The following is a 17,748-nucleotide window of genomic DNA, read 5'->3' as shown; positions in this document are numbered from 1 at the left end:
TTGAAAGTGGGCGACCAGGAGACGCGTATGCGGTAATAACTTATATAGATTGGGACATGTTGTACAACGTGGGAGTTTTCTAGGGCTAATGGTACATTGAGATTCATTACATTCCAATAAAGGGCGACAACGACAGCAAAGCGAGAGGGAAGAGCGAACGAACATGGACGAGCGAGCGACGGACGGGAAGTCGAGAGGTCATTAAACGTCATAAAAAGATAACCGGAATATCGAGTACTTGACGATCTTGGTAAACCAGCCAAGGAAGGTAGACGAAAGGGCGGAGTCGCAGAAAGGAGCGATGACGAGGGGGCGGTGGAGATTTAGAAGGGATTTTCATCGTCGGCTTCCATCTTCAGGTCTGAGTTCTGTGGTGCTGGCTTGTTGTCCGAGTCTGCCTTGTCTTCGGAGACTTCCTTGTCGCTCTCGTTTCCGTCTGCCGGGGGTTTGGTAGCGAACAACTGCACAGGCTTGGATCCCCTGCAAGCAAGAATTGGGATAAGCATCAGAGAACCCAGGCCATCGCTTCAACTCACTTGGAGAACTGCTTCTTCCTCGCAGCGTTCAACTTTTGAGTGACAGGCGTCATGAGATTATCAGTAGGTGAAACGAATGTGGGGTTGCTAGGCGTCTGTTAGGTCGTCGTTCCTTCAGAGGGATACGTAGCAATGGTACTTACTGGCCCTTTGCAAGCTTCTTTGCGAGCAAAGCCTTTGCACCCATCCCGGGGTTATTTACGACGTTCCCTAGCGGTGCTTGAGGAACTACGACGTGTGCCGCCTGTGCCGGGTTGTGGAGAGGCTGAATGGGAGTGCCCATGGGGGAATCGTTGGGTGTCGAAGTCGCCGACATTGGTGATATATAGGAGAGTGGCTGTTGTACAAATGTGTGGTTGTGGTGCAAGTTGAAGACGGTTCCGAACCTGACTGCCTTAATTGCCACCCAAAAATGGGAGCGCGTTTTCAACTTCACGTGAACACGTGAAAGCTTGGGATCACATGACTAATCAATCCCTCGGGAGCTTTATTAGCGCCCGACACCCAAGCGGGCGTTCGTGAATTCGAAGTTCATCCGCGACGGTCGTGTTCGCGTAGTTGCGCCGGGATTGTGGCGCCCCAACGACGAGAAATAATGACCGAGTGATTTCAGTCGCCGTCGAAGCTCCCGACTCGAAGGACTCGCATCGCATTGTTCTATCAGCGCATGTCCTGCGAGTTCCGGCCAGCCAATACCATGAATCTCTATTTTCCCCCAGGCGGCGTCGTGGCACCCCAACTGGCTCTTTAATCTCCATGGATCCAGGACAATCTCGGTCCGAAAAAGTCTACATTTGGACATGTAGACGTACATCGGCTGGCTTCATCCTCCAAGTTACCCAGGCATATTCGGCAGGGATTCAGGTCATCAGGCCACCATCTGCTCTTTTCGCTGAATCTCCGAGCGAGATTCGGTGAAAAAATTCCTCTCCAACGTTACGCATTGATCGCCACGACGCCATCATGCCTGACCCTCTCTCTCTCTAATACGTCCACCATGAACCTGCTAGTCCTTGCATAAAGCAAGACCTCCTCACATTCCCCATCATCGATTGTCGCCTTCAACACGCGGAGATACCGTGGAACGGCGCTTTTGCTGCTCGAGCATAACCTACTTTCTTTCTCTCTTAAACGGCCACTCCTTCACCCCGACTTCTCTTTACCACCATGGCCAGTGCAGACAAATTCAGAAGACGAAAAATCGCCGTGCTTGGGTCGCGCTCGGTCGGTATGTCGCTTGTTTACGCTTCTCCATCCTCACGCGCAACTAACTTATGCCGCAGGGAAGTCGTCCTTGGTTCTCCAATTCATCGACAGCCATTTTGTCGAGTCCTATTATCCAACAATAGAGAACACATTCTCCAAAAAAGTTTGTCACCAAGGCGTCGAGTTCCAATGTGATATCATAGATACTGCCGGCCAGGTGAGTGGATTCCACCTTGCCCAGTGATTAACCAGGCAATTACTCAAGACACCGTATTCTATCCGTTGATCAGGACGAATTCTCGATTCTGAGCGGTAAACACGCCATCGGCATTCATGGTTTCGTTCTCGTCTACTCCATAACCTCGAGAGCATCCTTCGACATGATTCAAATCATCTACGACAAGGTCACCGACTTTTGTGGCGTCAAACAGATCCCCTGCGTGATAGTGGGTTCAAAGTGCGATTTGAAAAACAAGTACGTCGGTTTCCATGCTCTCACCGGTCTCTATTCTCATTTAGTGACATAGCCGTGTGATTGATGAAAAGGAGGGACAAGAGTTGGCCAGGTCGTGTAACGCAGCTTGGATTGAGACCAGCGCGAAGTTGGATATCAATGTCGGTGAGTAGTGGTGCGTTAGAAGGCTTCCAGACCCCATCTCATGCCACACTTTAGGCAAGGTCTTTGAACTCTGCCTGTCCGAAATCGAGAACAAGAGCGCTGCCCGTAACAGCAACAACAGCACTCAGCATACTTCCTCCAAATCTTGCAACATCATGTAGATTTATCCACCGACGTTCCTTTTGCATCTGGGGTTTAATTGTGGCTCCGACCTGTTGTTACATAGATTTATTGGGATTTTACACTTTATCTTTGCACTTCACGTACGTGTATTTACATAGACTTATTCACGCGGTTCCATCGCCCAGGAATCTAACTTTGACCGAGCGTCCCTTCAAGCCCACTGCCTTGATCGTCTGAGGGTCGCCCGGGACGAGGTCAATGCCCTGATCACTCCATTGGACATCGTCTCCGTCGACATCGAGCACGATTCCCTTGATTGGTTTGTCTGTCTCCAGCTTGATTGTCTCGCCGTCTTCTTGAACGGTGACCTGTAGACCCAACGAATGTATGGGTGGGAAGTTGATGAATTTGAAAGGCTCGGGCCTGGACAACGAAATTAGCCATGCGAACAGGGCTAACGCCAATGCAAACACCGTACCAATTCGAGTACCTGGCCAGAACGCTTCCGTCTGCGTCCAACAACCGAGCACAGATCACGATTGCCTTGGGTACCTCGCTCTTCTTAGTCCTCACCGGCTGGCCAGGCAAGTCTCCCTTGAATAGCTCAGTGCTCGCATTCGCAGCCAGTGTGACTCTCGCGTCCCACTTCTCCGTCCAGTCGGAGTCCAATTCGAAAGCTTTAACTTCAAGTGTAACCTCTTTGTCCATTAGGGTGCTGTTTGCACCCCACACTTCCAGGACCGTCGAAATCTTGAAGTTGACCGCAGAACGCTCATCTTCAAAGGTGGTGACCTCTTTGCGCGTCATCCCCACAGCGAATGGCCGAAGTTCTCGTGCGATGGCGAAGTAGGCTGGCTTCGGTCGTAGGAAGTAGTCCACGATGGCCCATGAAGTCACCGGCCAGCAGTCGTTAATCTATTCCGACACGAGAGTAAGTGAGCGACGTTCACGGAGTTATAAAGGCTAATTAATGGAAGGACTTGCCTGCCAAACCAGAGCTCCGGCAGTAAGCTCTTTTCCTCTACCTTTCCAGTTGCGACGCCACAGCCGATATGCGGAAGCCAGCGTCTCTGCTTGCATAATTTGGGTATAGTAGACATAGCTAATTCCCACTCTATCAACACGGATCTTGGGCGAAAAGCATCGGTGCATTCACATACCTCTCGATGTCGAAGGCATGCCTGAAGTTCTCCATGAGGTATAACTAGCGTCCGGGCAGGTCAGCAAGGTTTATCAGGTACTAATTGAGCACTAACCTCCAGTCTTCTTTCGAAGCCGTCTGCCTTGTTGTGGTTATTGCATACTCTGGGTTGATTTAGGGCTAGGTCGTCGGATGAGCAGACCGCACATTTACCTTGACTGCGGGTATCTCTGGCTTTTGTCACCGTCCAACCAGTAGTCAACGGTGCGAATATTCGGATAACCTTGCATACCGAATTCAGAAACAAATCGACCGGCCAAGATATCCCAATTATGCCACGGCTCTTGAGATCCATGCCATACATTCCCTGTGAACGAGGTTGGCAGGCCATCCTAAACAGTGAAAACCAGTGACCCTACATTGATGAATATCACCAACGGTTCGATCGGTAGTCGGTTTGCCTTGGCCACTGTAGGGAGAGCCGCGGTGATAGAAGGTGTCGGTGTGTTTCTCCACCACCTCCGGAAGGACTCGCTCGTAGATGTACCGAGCAGGGAACGTAGTGTTCCTATAGTCTCCAGACTCATCTGAATAGTCTAACTCGAGGTTGTAGGACTCGGCCACTTGATAATCTTTGATTCGAGTGATCAGAGTTCAGACAGCACCCCACACTCGCGAACGCGACCCTACCTTCGTTGTTGCCAGCTGCCATAGCGGCGTTAGTCAAGCAGTAGTAACGAAAAGGTTGAACTTACCCCAGATGACGACGGATGGGTGGTGGCGCAGACGCTTAACAGCTTGCACGGCTTCTTCTCGGACAGAGTCGACGAAGGAGTCGTACGCCGGGTACTGACAGTGATCTCCTTAGCATCATTCACCCGGGGAGATCAAGGCGACAAATACCTGACCGCATCCAAACATGAAATCTTGCCAGACAAGAACTGTCAAGATGGTGTCATGGGTGAAGCTCACGAGACCGCCTTTGTGTGATTTGACTTACTCCCAAGCTCTGCCATGAAAGCCGGTTGTCAGTTTATTCACCAAGTAGTGGACATCCGACTTACCGTCACAGATATCGTAGAAGGCATCGGCCTCATAAATGCCTCCTCCCCATACGCGAATCATGTTCTGATTCCCAGCGACCAGTAGCTCGAGCCATCGCCGATAGTGTTTGTCAGTAAGTCTAGTAAGGAAAGAGTCGGCTGGGATCCAATTTGAACCTGGAGAGAGGGAGGTTGGCTACTGGAGACTCGGTCGATCATGGCCAGTACTCACCGCCGCAAAAGATGCGGATGTTGTTAATTTCGAACAGGAACGTCAACCCTTCGGCTTCGGTCAGCGGTTCCTGTACGATACGCGCGCGGCGGAAGGCAGCGGTTTGTTCTTTCTTGTCTACCACGTCACCGCACTAGGTGAACGAGTGAAAGAATAGCATCAGAAGAGGTTGTAAAAGTGAAAAAGAAAAGAAGTACCTGAGCAACTATCTTCACCTCAACAGTGTACAGTGGCTGAGCACCATAGCCCACAGGATACCACAGTTCCAATTCACCGGGAGCAAAAGACGAGGTGTGCACAGTTCTTCCACTTTCGGAGATTTGAAGGGATTGCGAGTGTTGTACTTCCCCGTTGGGTTTCCGCAGTTCCAACTGAACGGATCCCGCAAAGCTCGCAGGGTCCGATATTCCAACAGTAGCAGAGAACTGGACAGCCAAGTCTTCAGATACCACCGTACGAACGTCGATCTCTTCGATCCTAGAGGAGTAGGTCTGGAGGTAGATCGGCTTCCAAGGCCCGACTGTCATGAGAACTGGGCCCCAGTCCCAGCCATAGCTAAATCACGGGTTAGCAGAGGAAACCACACTGACTGTGACTAAGACCAACTTGTATTGGGCCTTTCTGACATGAAGACGGCTAGAATCTCCGTTCCACAGGTGTAATTTACCCCCGTTCGCTTTTTCAATATCACGACCCTAAGAACGGTATCAGAATAGGAAGATAGTCGAACATTGTGATCCCTTTTTACCTTGAGAAAAGCACTTTCGAAGTGTAGCAAAAGGTCATTGGACCCGGCCTTCAAGATATCCTTAACTGGAACTCTGTGCGAAATGAACTGGTTGGTCGTCCTGTTCAGATCATGAGTGTACAATTCATTGAAGGCGAGGGAAGACTGTATACTGCAGGATTTGTCTCCCATTCTGCATCTCGAGGTTAGCCGAGCAAAAAGAAGGGGTAGTTGACCATCTTCACCAATGTCACTGTGGCAAACGTGTCCAACCCTTCAAACACCAAGTCCGCATTGGGAGCAGAGAGTTCGTCTTCGGTGACCTGGAAAGCTGATTTGAACTTCCATTCCGCCTCGCCGACCCCTATTCAAACCGCGGTTATCATCGAGACTTCTGGGCAGACCGTCAGGAACCAGTACATTGGACATCCCATTCATTCAAACCCAGAAACTACGTTTGTCATGAGCAGGAGACCTTCGAGAGAGGGACAAGAATACTCACAGGATCAGGAATCCGGCCCAAGTTCAGTAACTCTACATGTACAGTCGTTGGAAATGAAGACGCAGAGAGCCATTCGCCATCTTTCGTCCCTTGTCCACCTCCAACCTGGGTGAACGACCACTCTTGCAAGGGTCGGCTCTTTGCAGCGAGGGCCATAGCTATTTGGCGAGATTGCACGAAATGCAAGGTCAAAGGCAATACTTACGTAGAAGTCGTTATATATTTGAAGCGGCTTGAAAGCGGTCAGGTGAATGATGTAGAAGCACGGAGCAAAGACGTGCCTCCGATATTTCTCCTAGCTGTCCCATTCGCCAAGCAACCACTCTGACCGCGGGTGACCGCGCCGGACGAGGCAGATCATATCGAGACGTATGATAAGAATTGGGAGTCGGATGGAGGACAAGGGAAACCGAAATTGTAACTCTCAAAGCATATATCGATACCCTTGCTCTGACCCAGTTCTTCTCTCTTTGGCCTCTTCTTCGCTGTTAAGCTTAGATAGGTGGCGTCGGAAGAACAGTGCGAACAACAGGACTACTGAGCTTGCACAGATACATAGGAAGTAGGACTTTCTGTAACTTGGGCCCCATGCACTGGGCCACATGTATCTGTGCACAGGTGAGTGGATGCTCATATAGAAAGAACCAACTACTTACGACCCCACGACATTCCCCAGCTGCGAGATGCAGTTCATGAAAGCAAGCGCTACCGCTCGTTTGGCAGGAGGATGAGAAGCTGAGCTGCTCGCCCAAGCTAGCATGCAAGCGAAGGCGGCATAGGAGCTTGTCATGAAGAAGCTGGTGGCGGAGCATTAGGGCTGTCACCGCTAGTGACAGACATAGGACGTACAGCGATAGATACCGCCAAAACAGATTCATAGTAAGCATTGAGATCGCGAAGCCAGCCATTCCGATGGAGATGGAGAATATGATGTACCGACACCGTTCACCACGTTGGTCGGATATCCTGGTGTAACAATTAGCATAGTTGCATGGGAGTGTCACCTGCATACCTAGTGATATATAGGACTATCACTGTTGCAACCAACCACGGGGGCGCACAGAGAAGGAGACTTATGGTTGGGCTAAACCCTAGTGTGTCGGCCAAGGTTGGGAAATAAGCGTGGAAAGAGAGAGCAACCACCAGATTGCAGAGGCCAAACGTAAGCCACCACACTTTAGGGTCACCAAGAGCTAGTCTCAGCCCAGACAATAACTCTGTAGACTGCTTTCGCACGTCATGTCCCCCGGAGTCTTCCACCATGCGTTGAATGGCCAGGTCTTTCTCTTCCGGCGTGAGCCAGCCAGTTGTAGTCTCCGGGAAGTCGGGTAATATGAAAATCGAGCCTATGGCGACCAACACAGTCAAGCCTCCTTCGACGAAGAACAGCCATCTGATAACGGGATGTTAGAAAGGAGGCTTCATTTAATTTTGAGCCCTAACATACGTACCTCCACGCATTCAGCCCCATGACCCCATCCATCAACTCCAGAATTCCTGAGGCGATTAACGCACCAAATGCGTTGCTGATCAATGAACCACAGGACAACAGAGCCATCCGTTGTGACAGCTCGGAGCGTTTATACCACCGAGAAATCATGAACTGTAGTCAGAGTGTCAGTGGCGCGAGGTTGCAACCTATCCGCGAGAACCTACAAGAGCGCCAGGATAGAAGGCAGCCTCGACGAAACCCAGAAGGAACCGGGCACACAAGACGCCAAAGTAACTGACAGTCGTTCAATACGTAGCAGAAGGAGCAGAAAAAGCAGCTTTACTTCGTGACCAAGCCTGTAAGATTAATGATGAGATGTAAGGACTTTACATAGCAAAGTGAGTCCCACCTGTAGCCATGGATATGCCTCCCCAAATGACCATGCAGGACGGTAGATAGATGGAAGGCCTTCCAGAGTGATTGAGATAGATATTCCTGTCACGGAGATTACTTGGGGGATCTCCTTCGCATCGTGTTGAGCTTACGATGGAACTTGCATAATAAAGTAGCCGACGTAGAGGATTGACAAAACATTCGCGAATTGCTTGTCATCGAGCTCCAAGTCGCCCTGGAAGCCATGCAACCTCGCCGCTCTGGTAGAAACAGTTAGCATTTAAAGAAAATACTGAAGGTATCGTCTTACGCACGCTGCGTTGTTTCTATCGATGTCTACCCGTGTAACCTGGTTAAGAGATGCCTCCCGGAGTCAACAAGGGTGCGCTTACAGTTTAGGATGTAGATGACAATCAGAATGGACATCCTTGCGTCTAGTTTCCTGACTAGGCGACGTTCCAGCTGTTCTCTCTTTCCTGCATCGTCGAGGCCAAACACCTCTGGGTCGTCTAGGTCGACTGTTGAGCAAGGTTGTCCGCGGAGGGAGCTGTTGAGGTCAGTACTTACCATGGCCAGCATTGCTCCCCGCTAACAGCGGCTGTTCTAAGGGATCCCTGTAAGACGGTTGGATGGGATGTCCTTCTCCCCTCATCGTGGTGCGAGAGAAGGCCGAATTAGCCAAAGGGTGGGATTGTCTGCCATAACGTGGGCGAACTCCGGGAAGCCAAACCTCGTAAAGGCCATGATCCCGGCACAATCGCGGCCCGCCTAATCATCACCCGAAGCGCCCAGGATTTCTGACTCGTTTCTCAACCACGACTATGGCAGCAACAGCTATTCTTCTGAAACCTACAACTCCGCCAGACTACCATAGGATCGTATCGTCACAGCTTGTCGTCCCTACTGACACGAGCGTTTCAGTCCCAGTTGGGCTTCTTGCTTGTCAACGCAAGTAGACGAGAACCGATGTGAAAAAACAACTTATTGATGATCTTCCAGGAGACCCGCTGCAGCGAACTCTGGTCACGTCCGTTGTACAGGCCACCTTATCCAACTCCACATCTGGCAAGGATAAGAATAAAACTGGGAAGAAGGCTGTGATCGCCCCTGCCCTCCCACCTGGGCCAATCCTCGAGCTCGTCCTTCATGACACAGTCATCTTCCCCGAAGGAGGAGGTCAGCCTACCGATACGGGCAAGATATTGGTTGAAGGAAGGGACAAGCTCTGGAGCGTACTGCAAGCCAAGCGCCAGGGAGGTCACGCTGTGCACTATGTCGAGATACCTGGTGGAGATGTTGACGGGGTGTTGCAAACCTTTAAGCCGGGCACGACAGTGACGGTAACTCTTGACGATCAAGATTATAACAAGCGCTATGACCATGTGGGTATATTTATGTCGGACATGTTAGCCACACTGACAGTGTCCCGATAGATGTCAATGCACACGTCCCAGCACTTGCTTTCTGCACTGCTGGAGACTCGCTTGAACCTTCCAACACTTTCATGGTCTTTGACGAGTTATCCAGCCCCATGCTATGTCGAAGTCCCTCGTGGCCTCACTTCAGACGAGATTTTGGCCGTCCAGAACGAAGCCAACCGTCTGGTATTCGAAGGCCGACGCGTACATGTTGAGGTTGATGTACTCGAGGAAAGCCAGCCGCGACCTACAGACCCTGCTAACTCGCGGTCCGTTGGGAAAGGGCTTCCAGACGATTACACCGGGGGCGTCAAACGTATCGTGGTAATTGAAGGAGTTGATAGGAACCCGTATGTTGCTCTCTGCCATTATCAGTCCCGCCCATATGACCAAAACGCTTCCAATGCCTGCAACACAGATGTTGTGGTACCCATCTGCCGAGCATCCACAACCTTCAACTCTTCCTTCTTCCCCACACCGAAGCGCTGTCTAGATCTTCTACGACCTCGGCGAGGTTGTATTTCCTTGCGGGCCCTCGTCTCATAGATCACCTTGCGAAAAGTCACGGTCTATTAACACAGTCCGCTGCCTTGCTAAGTTGCGGTGCACCTCTGCTCCCCGAACGCCTAGGTCAGGTTATAGATGACCGGAAGAGGGCAGATAAGCGTGTTGGAGAACTTGAAATTGAACTGGCTGGGCGTATCGCACAAGACCTGGTGCAGAAACTGGCAAGTGAAAAAGCGTACAAGAGTGTATTCTCTCATCACTTGCACAGGACGGAGGATTCAGCCAACCCTCTCGGCTTCCTTTCCTCCATCGCTACATCTGTTCTCTCCACTGCGACAGCGAGCAACCTCCACTCAACTCCCTTCGTTTTCGTTCTGACGTCCTCTCCTTCGAGTCAAACCAGCACGAGCGTCACAACGGTTCTTGTTACAAGCTCCAATGGTGATCTCGTCAAATCCACAGGAGACCTCCTCAAAGCTGGTCTGGGTGTCAAAGGCGGAGGTAAAGGGACAAAATGGAGTGGAAAGTACATTGGAGTATGGAAGGAAACAAAGGAAGGCAAGGTTGTAGCAGAAATCCTCCAAGGCTTAAAGCAATAAAGTTAAAGTAGATGCTATGGTACACTGTTTGATACATGGATGGATATATGTTTACAAACGCGATGGTAACCCGGCGAACACCCTTCTGAACTGGATATATGAAAATTACGGATAAAATTTATTTCCTACTTGAAGATGGCATTCCCGCAGAACTGTCTGCAGGACTCAGCCTCTTCTCGTGGTCTGGGAGATCCATGTCGTCCTCCATATCATGTACAGAGACATGGCCGTCGGTCTCTTCAAATCGCACTCCGGCTGCAAGGGGAGATTCAGCATGAAAATCCCATTCCAAAGTAGAAACAGACGTACAGTATATCTCCTCAATACTTAGGTCATCTGGCTCTGAAGACATGCCTTCAGATTCCCGGTCGGTAAAGTAGAAACTCGGTTCTGAAATATCGGAATCCGAGTCTTCGTCCATTGGGACATAATCGCCATCCAGCTCGTCATCGCTATCTAGCGGCATTGTGTACAGCGTCGGGGGATAAAGGTCGACCTCGGTGAAGTCGGGTTCGGACGCTTGCGAGCCCAAGTCTCCCTCATAGCCCGGGAAGTCATCGTCTTCTTCGGGCGAAGTTTCGGAAACCTCGTCTTGTCCAGGTACCCAGGCATCCGAACCTAACTCTGTTCCTTGTTCCGTGAGGTTAGATATTGAGACAGCGTCATCATCGGCGCCAGTTGTCTGGTGTTGGAGATAATCCTCCAAAACTATATCGACATCAGGAGTGTCGACTTCACTGAAACCGTCGGTGAACTCGAAGGTGTCGTCTTCATCTTCAAAGTCCTCCGTGGGGACATATTCACCACCGTCTGACGACTCGTCGTCTGTCTCGGAGGGGAAACGGATGTCCAAGAAGGGCTGTCGACACGTAGGACAGCTCCCATGCTGGACCAAGGGGAGTCAGTCAGCCATGACCTTTCAGGACAGCTGAAGAGGTACGCACAAAACCCTTGATCCACTCTGACAAGCTACCGGGGCAAGGTCAATTGGAGGCAAGCTCAGCGTGTCGAAGTACTTACTCTCGCCGACAAAATCTATGTCCGCAGACATCTACCTTCGTGATCCCTTCCAAACACTCGCCCTCTTCGTCCTCGATGTAACTTCCTGGTACGGGTTGACTTGGTGGTGCCTCAACTCCATTCGCTGCATCTGCTTCCGCGAGGATAGCCGAAAATGGTGTCAAACAGATTGCACATATTTCATCTTCCTCCACGTCATGTTTCCCTAGCTTTGGGAGGTTACGAACGGCCGACTTGATCTGCTCTTGAACCTCTACGGGAACCCGTCTCGGTTGTATAAGGCGATCCATGTCTCGGGTCTTGGTAGTCGATTGCTGCTAGCTTGGTAGTCGAAATAAGTTCAAAGATTGTACTCGGGGGGTTTCCAGTTATTCTGGGGTCGTGTTTCCAGTCCGTAATCAGGTTCCAAACGACGAAAATTACGAGTACCGGATAAGTATGACCGTTGAGTTTCAAGTTCCCGACGGCAAGCCTATTTCCTTGTTTAACGCCAAGAGAACAACACGCGCCAGACGCGTTGATGGTTTTACTCAGATCACGTGACTTGGGCGATCCGAGAATCGGCTTGGCTATTGATCGCATGACGGAGATGTGCTAAAAATAGATTACCGCTCGCCTTTCCGAGTCGTTCCTCGCGAAAGAAGTGTGTAAATGCGGAGCTTGGAGCGTTGGAGGACATGAGGCAGTAGACCACATGCTAGAGAGGCTACCTGTCAAACAGAATGACCACAGCTGCCAGGGTGGCCACAACTTGGGACAGGTGCTTCCACTTCTTTCATCACACATGCCGCAAGACTTCGAATTCGAATTCGCGACGTTAATCGTGCGACCTAGCTTCTACAGGTTAACCCGAGAATTTAAAAGACATACGTGGTCCACTATCTAAGCTTTCATACTGCTCTTCTTCCCCCGTCATTCATCTCCCTGGTCAGTCATAATGTCTTCTGGTCCAATTAACTCCAGCGATCCCGAGAAGGGGGCGCACTGCACTCAACCCACTGGTTCCGTTCACGATTCCGTGAGCGGGGGAGAAAAGTCGTCATCGATCTCCCAGAATATCGAGGAAGGCAAAGATGCAGAGTTTGGAGGCACTGAGGCAAGAAAGAAGCTCGAGAAACGGTTCCTGCTGAAACTGGACCTCCGAATGAGCATCTTGATCTTGATTTACATTCTGAATTATGTGGGTATACGAGTGTCATCGGACCAAATGAGTGCACTCAATGGCCTTTTATTAGATTGACAGAAACAATGCAGCGTGGGTGGACACTCTGTCTCGGAGTAAGCAGGCTTGACATGCAGTTTAGAGCCGCCCGATTGCAGGGGTTTGAAGAGGATCTTGGGTTGCAAGGTGAGTTTTGAAAAGTCGCTACCCTCTCCCTCGTCCTGACAGCTGGCAGGCCAGCAGTTCGCGACTCTTCTCTCCATCCTCTATGTAGGATACATTATCATGCAGATTCCATCGTAAGGCGCCTGTCCATTCACCGTGTCATCACCCTAACTCTCGACTAGGAACATGTTCCTAAATTGGATCGGAAAGCCGAGCTTGTACCTGCCCTTTTGCATGGCTTTATGGGGTGCCATCTCCTGTTTGACGGGTACGTTACAGGCAAAGTTAAAAATGGATGCGAACTCTGACGATCGTACAGGAATAACGCACAAGTGTGTAGCATGAGGTGCAGCCAATCACTCGTTTGATTAACGGCGATCTTGTAGCTTCGTGGGTGCGCTCCTGACAAGGTTCTTCCTCGGATTCGTTGAAGCGGCCTTCTTCCCTGGTGCATTGGTGGGTGAGAGAGATAGCATGGCCAATTACCTTCCTGATCAATAAGCGTAGTTCCTGCTGTCCAAATGGTACAAGCGGGACGAGCTTGGACTCCGAACAGCTATTCTATATTGTGGCAACATCATAAGCAACGCATTCGGAACCCTGATGGCATCGGGAATCCTGAGCGGTATGGAGGGAAAGCTTGGGCATGCGGCATGGAGGTAAGTGACTCCAACGTTGGAGATATACCTGCTAGTGTCCTTAGCTCAAACCTCGGACGTGGATGTGGGGATTCAGGTGGCTCTTCTATATCGAAGGCGCTGTTACAATTGCAGTAGCAATAATTGCCGTTTTTGTCCTGCCAGATTTTCCAACGACGACGAAATGGTTATCGCCGCAAGAACGTGCGTTGGCCATCCGGAGGATGGAGGAAGACGCAGGGGTCGGCGATGAAGACCAGACAGAGGGACAAGGTAACGGACTGTGGCTCGCAGCCTCTGATTGGAGGGTCTGGTGGATTGCAGTGGCCCTGACATCGCAAGTTGTTGCATTGTCGTTCAACGCGTATTTCCCGACTTTGACTGCGACGCTGGGGTACAATCGGACCGTGACCCTACTCCTCTGTGCACCTCCATTCGCCTTTTCTGCGCTGGTCTCCTTCGTACTGGCAAGGCGAGTATAGCGTCAGATGTGCAGATGCTGTCGAAACTGAACAGGGCAATAGGCATTCGGATCGGGTCCAAGAACGGTTTTATCACGCTGTGGGGTCCTTTGGGGTAGGGATAATCGGGTTCATCATTGCAGTGTCTACTATGAACACTGCAGCCCGATACATCTCCTTGTGAGTTGCATCGAGGTATTTTCGCATGTGGGTTGTGCTGAACGGACGCACGGTTGTATCGCAGATTCCTGATGGCCCAGTCGTACGCCGGTTTCGTGGTGCTGTACGCATGGATTAGCAACTCGTTCCCGCGTCCGCCGTCGAAACGTGCTGTAGCACTTGCACTGATAAACGCGTTTTCGCAGCTAGGAAACATTGCCGGGTCGTACGTGTGTGACTGTTATGGTTGGGAATTGAAGTTGATCAGGCGGTGAATTTCACAGGTATGTGTGGCCGTCGGCATGGGGGCCGACGTACCGCAAGTCGTATGGAATCTGCATTGCGACGTCGGGGGCAGCGATAGTTATGTGTTGGCTGTTCAAACAGGAGCTACTGAGGCAAAATAAGAAACTGGAGGAAGTGGAAAAGGAGAAGGGAGGGAAGAGCCGGGGATTCCGGTACATAGTGTGATGACTGTGGGGATTGGGGCAAATAGTGTACAAAACGGAAGTGGAGTTTACATAATTGAATAAATAAAGAAGAGGGTTGAGTCTTACCCGTCACCGCGTGTAGCAGCGCTGAGAGTCCATGAACAGTCTCGCTTATGTTGCTCGCCAGTTCGACGTCCTCGCTGCCCCACGGGCCCCGCCGTCGACCCCAACATCAGACCGCTTCTCCCAGAACGACGCAGCCAACCTCCAGAGAGTCAATACCTGGTCCACAAAGTCTTTTCTCTTCGCTCCCAGATCCAGACCACAGCGTTCACACTCTTCGCCCTCTTTTCCTTCAATATCAAGACAACAACATCCACCGACATCCTCGTCCGCAGCACAGGTCGATGTCAACGTCGACGCCTTGCCACAGTCCCGCTCGAAACATGACCTCGAGTCGGTCATCAACCAAATATTCTTCCTGCGCGTGTTTCTCGTTGTCTGGCACAAACTCAAGGCCGTCTGGACGTCATTCTTAGGACATTTGGACGCTTTCAGCGCTCTCAGCTGGCGCAAGGCTATCGTCGCCATTGAGATTTCACCACCAGACGAGAAGGGAAAAGGGCGGGCATTCTCAATTGCCCCAGAACCGCCACTGTCTCCATCTGTATCACAGTCCCACCTATCACCCGACACAGAGCACCTGCTTCAAAGCGAATCATCGTCTTCATCGACACCGGTCTCTGGAACACCTTCGCGACAGGCTACTCCGGTTCTAACCACGAAGAAATCGCCATTCCTCCCAAAGACACTTGTCCTTGATCTCGATGAAACTCTGATACATTCGACCTCGCGGCCTATGCCATCGCAAGGGGGGTGGGGTTTTATTGGTCGTGGAAACAAGCCCGCAGGACGCATGGTAGAGGTCGTACTGAACGGAAAGAGCACATTGTACCATGTCTACAAGCGCCCCTTTGTCGATTTCTTTCTTCGAACGGTGCGTCTGCTCTTTCGAGTTCTGGAGTATATTTATTGAAACAATTCCTACAGGTATCTGGCTGGTACACTCTCGTTATATTTACAGCATCTATGCAAGAGTATGCAGACCCCGTTATTGACTGGTTAGATGCTGGAACTGGAATTTTGTCAAACCGTTTCTTCCGCGACGTAAGACTTGAGCTTCTGTATCCACAGCCAATCTTTATCTGACGCCATCACCTCCAGTCTTGCACGCAGCTCCCCAACGGCACATATACCAAAGACCTGTCAATAATCGAAGCGGACCTTTCTAGAGTTTGTCTGATAGATAACTCTCCGATAAGTTATAGCGTCAACGAAGGTGACATGTTCCACGGGTGCAATAGTGATCAGACGCTCACCTCGTTTCCTCACGTCTAGCGAACGGCATTCCAATAGAAGGCTGGACTAACGACCCCACCGACGAGGCACTTCTGGACTTGCTCCCAGTGTTAGATTCCCTACGGTTCACATCCGACGTCCGTCGGGTACTCGGCCTTCGCTGTGTTGCATCACGTCGCTCCGATTCATGACCAACCTCATCACATCCACACCAAGGACAATTTTTGCAACCTAATATCAATAGGGCTATATGCTTTACCTCCAGTTGTATCGCATGTCGATTTACTCTGCTTAACATCCAGCATTTTAATTTAATCACACATTCGATATCCTCTCAATCGCAATCTCCCAGATCGGGTCAACTTGTTATGCTTTCGAGTGGTGTCGTCCCCATCTTGTTGCCATTAGAATCTATATCCACGTTCATTCCTACCTAGATAATACGCTGATGAAGGGCCATTAACGCAGGAAATGTTATACAGGTCCATTGAGCTGTCGGGTAAATTGATGATACTAAAACACAGAGCGAAATAAAAAAAAAGGAGAGGCCCGAGTATATACCATGGCCTCCAGAGAAACACCTTGTAAATGGCGGACGGCGCGAAACCCTTGATAACATATGCAATACTACATAGCCAATGCAGCCTGCAATTCCCTGAGCTGCGCCTCCTCGTCGTCCTCCAAAGCTGGCTGTTCTAGATGATTTGCAATTCAGCGGTCGTCACAATATAAAGGCGAGAAAGATACGAACTGTCTTTCACTTGCGCTGATGGTGGTAGGTGTACCGGTACATGATCCGCCTCGCTCAACCGCATGTTCAGCTCCTCCTCCTCCAGCTCCTCCAGCTCCGCCTTGAGTTCGTCCTGGATAGTCAACATAATGCCTGAGTCAACTTTGCACGCATTCATGAATAAACCCTAGCGCACCTCGTCGAGGTCCATAGCACTTCCTACAGGGTTTGAGATAGCTTCTCCAATCTCCCTCGCAAGTTCTGCCTGTTCCTGTACAGCATTCATTGTCGCATCAACCTTGTCCAGCGTCCTTCATTCCAAACACAAAAGCAGGCGGCGTCAAAGGGTAGCCCGGAATGAAATCAAGCAAAGAAGGAATCAGCAACGCTACAGAGTTGGGGAAAACGGGCCAAACGCACATATCTCCATGAATACTCTTCAAAGCGCTTGCAGCGGTCTTCATAGCCGCCATCGTCTCCGCATTTAGATTTGCTGACTCGAGGGTATTTACTTGCATTTCCAGTTGTAACCTTGTCCCTGCTAATCGGTCCAGCTCGGTCTCGTGCATCTTCTTCCGCTTCAGCGCAGCAGTTGCAACTGTTCGCGATTCGGATCCGCATTTCCACCAAATTTCATTTGGACATGAGCCAGTTAGACGAGTAGAAAGTGAGATGAATAGGCAGAGTGTCAGTTACGCTTGTCGCATCAAGTATAGGAGGGGTCTAAACGACGCACCTGCTTTGTTCGACACAGCGTTCGCCCTGGCCTTCTTCATTTCCTCTTCAATCTTCTTCTGCAGGTACTCCTCCTTCTTCTCAATCATTTGCAGCTGCTGTCTCAGGGATACGATTGCCTCCCGGGCAGCTTTCTTTGGATCCTTTCGGGCCCCAAAGTAGCTCATGAAACTGGCCATCATGGAGGATGCTGCGGGCTAATGAGGATGGTTGCAGTTCCGGTTCGTTAATTGTATGGGGACTACAGTTCTAGACAGGTCGTCGTGTGCAGAGAGAAGAAGAAAGGTGAATATATAGTGAAACGGCAGAGAGGTCGTAGAAGGAGAAAGTGATGGTGGTCGTGGAAAGCTCTATCGAGCGGGCCAAGTCAGTCTGACCGAAGCCGCACCGATTGGTCCCGATAAGGAAGG

General features: G+C 50.6%; 9 protein-coding genes across 9 annotated transcripts; 4 read left to right on the top strand and 5 right to left on the bottom strand.

The window, feature by feature from the left end:
• Window positions 1-34: 34 nt before the first annotated feature.
• CC1G_00270 (hypothetical protein) lies at window positions 35-852 on the bottom strand (the record flags this gene model as incomplete). The annotated part of the gene is made up of 3 exons (XM_001837082.2): window positions 35-480; window positions 537-623; window positions 680-852. 3 exons carry the CDS (start codon window positions 850-852, stop codon window positions 324-326), a joined length of 417 nt encoding a protein of 138 aa, XP_001837134.1. The 3' UTR covers window positions 35-323.
• An 851-nt stretch (window positions 853-1,703) lies between these two features.
• CC1G_00269 (rheb small monomeric GTPase RhbA) lies at window positions 1,704-2,522 on the top strand (the record flags this gene model as incomplete). The annotated part of the gene is made up of 5 exons (XM_001837081.1): window positions 1,704-1,764; window positions 1,820-1,959; window positions 2,033-2,217; window positions 2,270-2,361; window positions 2,416-2,522. 5 exons carry the CDS (start codon window positions 1,704-1,706, stop codon window positions 2,520-2,522), a joined length of 585 nt encoding a protein of 194 aa, XP_001837133.1.
• Window positions 2,523-2,648: 126 nt separating this feature from the next.
• Window positions 2,649-6,285, bottom strand: CC1G_00268 (beta-mannosidase; the record flags this gene model as incomplete). Its single annotated transcript, XM_001837080.2, has 20 exons — window positions 2,649-2,907; window positions 2,963-3,399; window positions 3,478-3,586; window positions 3,645-3,688; window positions 3,741-3,789; window positions 3,839-3,992; window positions 4,045-4,257; window positions 4,316-4,330; window positions 4,381-4,474; window positions 4,529-4,566; window positions 4,626-4,634; window positions 4,690-4,845; window positions 4,901-5,033; window positions 5,098-5,455; window positions 5,507-5,595; window positions 5,649-5,748; window positions 5,801-5,820; window positions 5,873-5,991; window positions 6,048-6,078; window positions 6,130-6,285. The coding sequence occupies 20 exons, from the start codon at window positions 6,283-6,285 to the stop codon at window positions 2,649-2,651; spliced, it is 2,583 nt and encodes an 860-aa protein (XP_001837132.2).
• Window positions 6,286-6,781: 496 nt separating this feature from the next.
• On the bottom strand, window positions 6,782-8,606 carry CC1G_14620 (tartrate transporter; the record flags this gene model as incomplete). The annotated part of the gene is made up of 11 exons (XM_002911143.1): window positions 6,782-6,926; window positions 6,979-7,095; window positions 7,142-7,522; window positions 7,581-7,732; window positions 7,786-7,855; window positions 7,905-7,917; window positions 7,971-8,056; window positions 8,107-8,214; window positions 8,269-8,290; window positions 8,347-8,463; window positions 8,522-8,606. 11 exons carry the CDS (start codon window positions 8,604-8,606, stop codon window positions 6,782-6,784), a joined length of 1,296 nt encoding a protein of 431 aa, XP_002911189.1.
• Window positions 8,607-8,775: 169 nt separating this feature from the next.
• Window positions 8,776-10,478, top strand: CC1G_00267 (alanyl-tRNA synthetase domain-containing protein; the record flags this gene model as incomplete). Its single annotated transcript, XM_001837079.2, has 4 exons — window positions 8,776-8,902; window positions 8,954-9,336; window positions 9,388-9,722; window positions 9,791-10,478. The coding sequence occupies 4 exons, from the start codon at window positions 8,776-8,778 to the stop codon at window positions 10,476-10,478; spliced, it is 1,533 nt and encodes a 510-aa protein (XP_001837131.2).
• Window positions 10,479-10,596: 118 nt separating this feature from the next.
• On the bottom strand, window positions 10,597-11,788 carry CC1G_00266 (hypothetical protein; the record flags this gene model as incomplete). Its single annotated transcript, XM_001837078.1, has 4 exons — window positions 10,597-10,733; window positions 10,788-11,364; window positions 11,423-11,447; window positions 11,499-11,788. The coding sequence occupies 4 exons, from the start codon at window positions 11,786-11,788 to the stop codon at window positions 10,597-10,599; spliced, it is 1,029 nt and encodes a 342-aa protein (XP_001837130.1).
• A 627-nt stretch (window positions 11,789-12,415) lies between these two features.
• CC1G_00265 (sugar transporter) lies at window positions 12,416-14,554 on the top strand (the record flags this gene model as incomplete). Its single annotated transcript, XM_001837077.2, has 12 exons — window positions 12,416-12,678; window positions 12,734-12,753; window positions 12,803-12,846; window positions 12,896-12,959; window positions 13,008-13,093; window positions 13,145-13,157; window positions 13,212-13,281; window positions 13,333-13,484; window positions 13,561-13,924; window positions 13,980-14,104; window positions 14,169-14,309; window positions 14,368-14,554. Exons 1-12 carry the CDS (start codon window positions 12,436-12,438, stop codon window positions 14,552-14,554), a joined length of 1,509 nt encoding a protein of 502 aa, XP_001837129.2. The 5' UTR covers window positions 12,416-12,435.
• A 117-nt stretch (window positions 14,555-14,671) lies between these two features.
• On the top strand, window positions 14,672-16,064 carry CC1G_00264 (NLI interacting factor-like phosphatase; the record flags this gene model as incomplete). Its single annotated transcript, XM_001837076.2, has 4 exons — window positions 14,672-15,511; window positions 15,565-15,681; window positions 15,739-15,853; window positions 15,913-16,064. 4 exons carry the CDS (start codon window positions 14,672-14,674, stop codon window positions 16,062-16,064), a joined length of 1,224 nt encoding a protein of 407 aa, XP_001837128.2.
• A 297-nt stretch (window positions 16,065-16,361) lies between these two features.
• Window positions 16,362-17,667, bottom strand: CC1G_00263 (vacuolar-sorting protein SNF7). Its single transcript, XM_001837075.2, has 5 exons — window positions 17,340-17,667; window positions 17,024-17,201; window positions 16,800-16,914; window positions 16,625-16,736; window positions 16,362-16,568 (listed from the first exon to the last, which is right to left on the bottom strand). Exons 1-5 carry the CDS (start codon window positions 17,518-17,520, stop codon window positions 16,501-16,503), a joined length of 654 nt encoding a protein of 217 aa, XP_001837127.1. The 5' UTR covers window positions 17,521-17,667; the 3' UTR covers window positions 16,362-16,500.
• Between the last annotated feature and the right edge of the window lie 81 nt (window positions 17,668-17,748).

The sequence above is a fragment of the Coprinopsis cinerea genome (genome assembly GCF_000182895.1).
Source record: "Coprinopsis cinerea okayama7#130 chromosome 5 map unlocalized cont3.5, whole genome shotgun sequence".
NCBI lineage: Eukaryota > Fungi > Basidiomycota > Agaricomycetes > Agaricales > Psathyrellaceae > Coprinopsis > Coprinopsis cinerea.
Note: the sequence above shows the minus strand (reverse complement) of the source record. Positions and strands in the feature narration are given on the sequence as shown.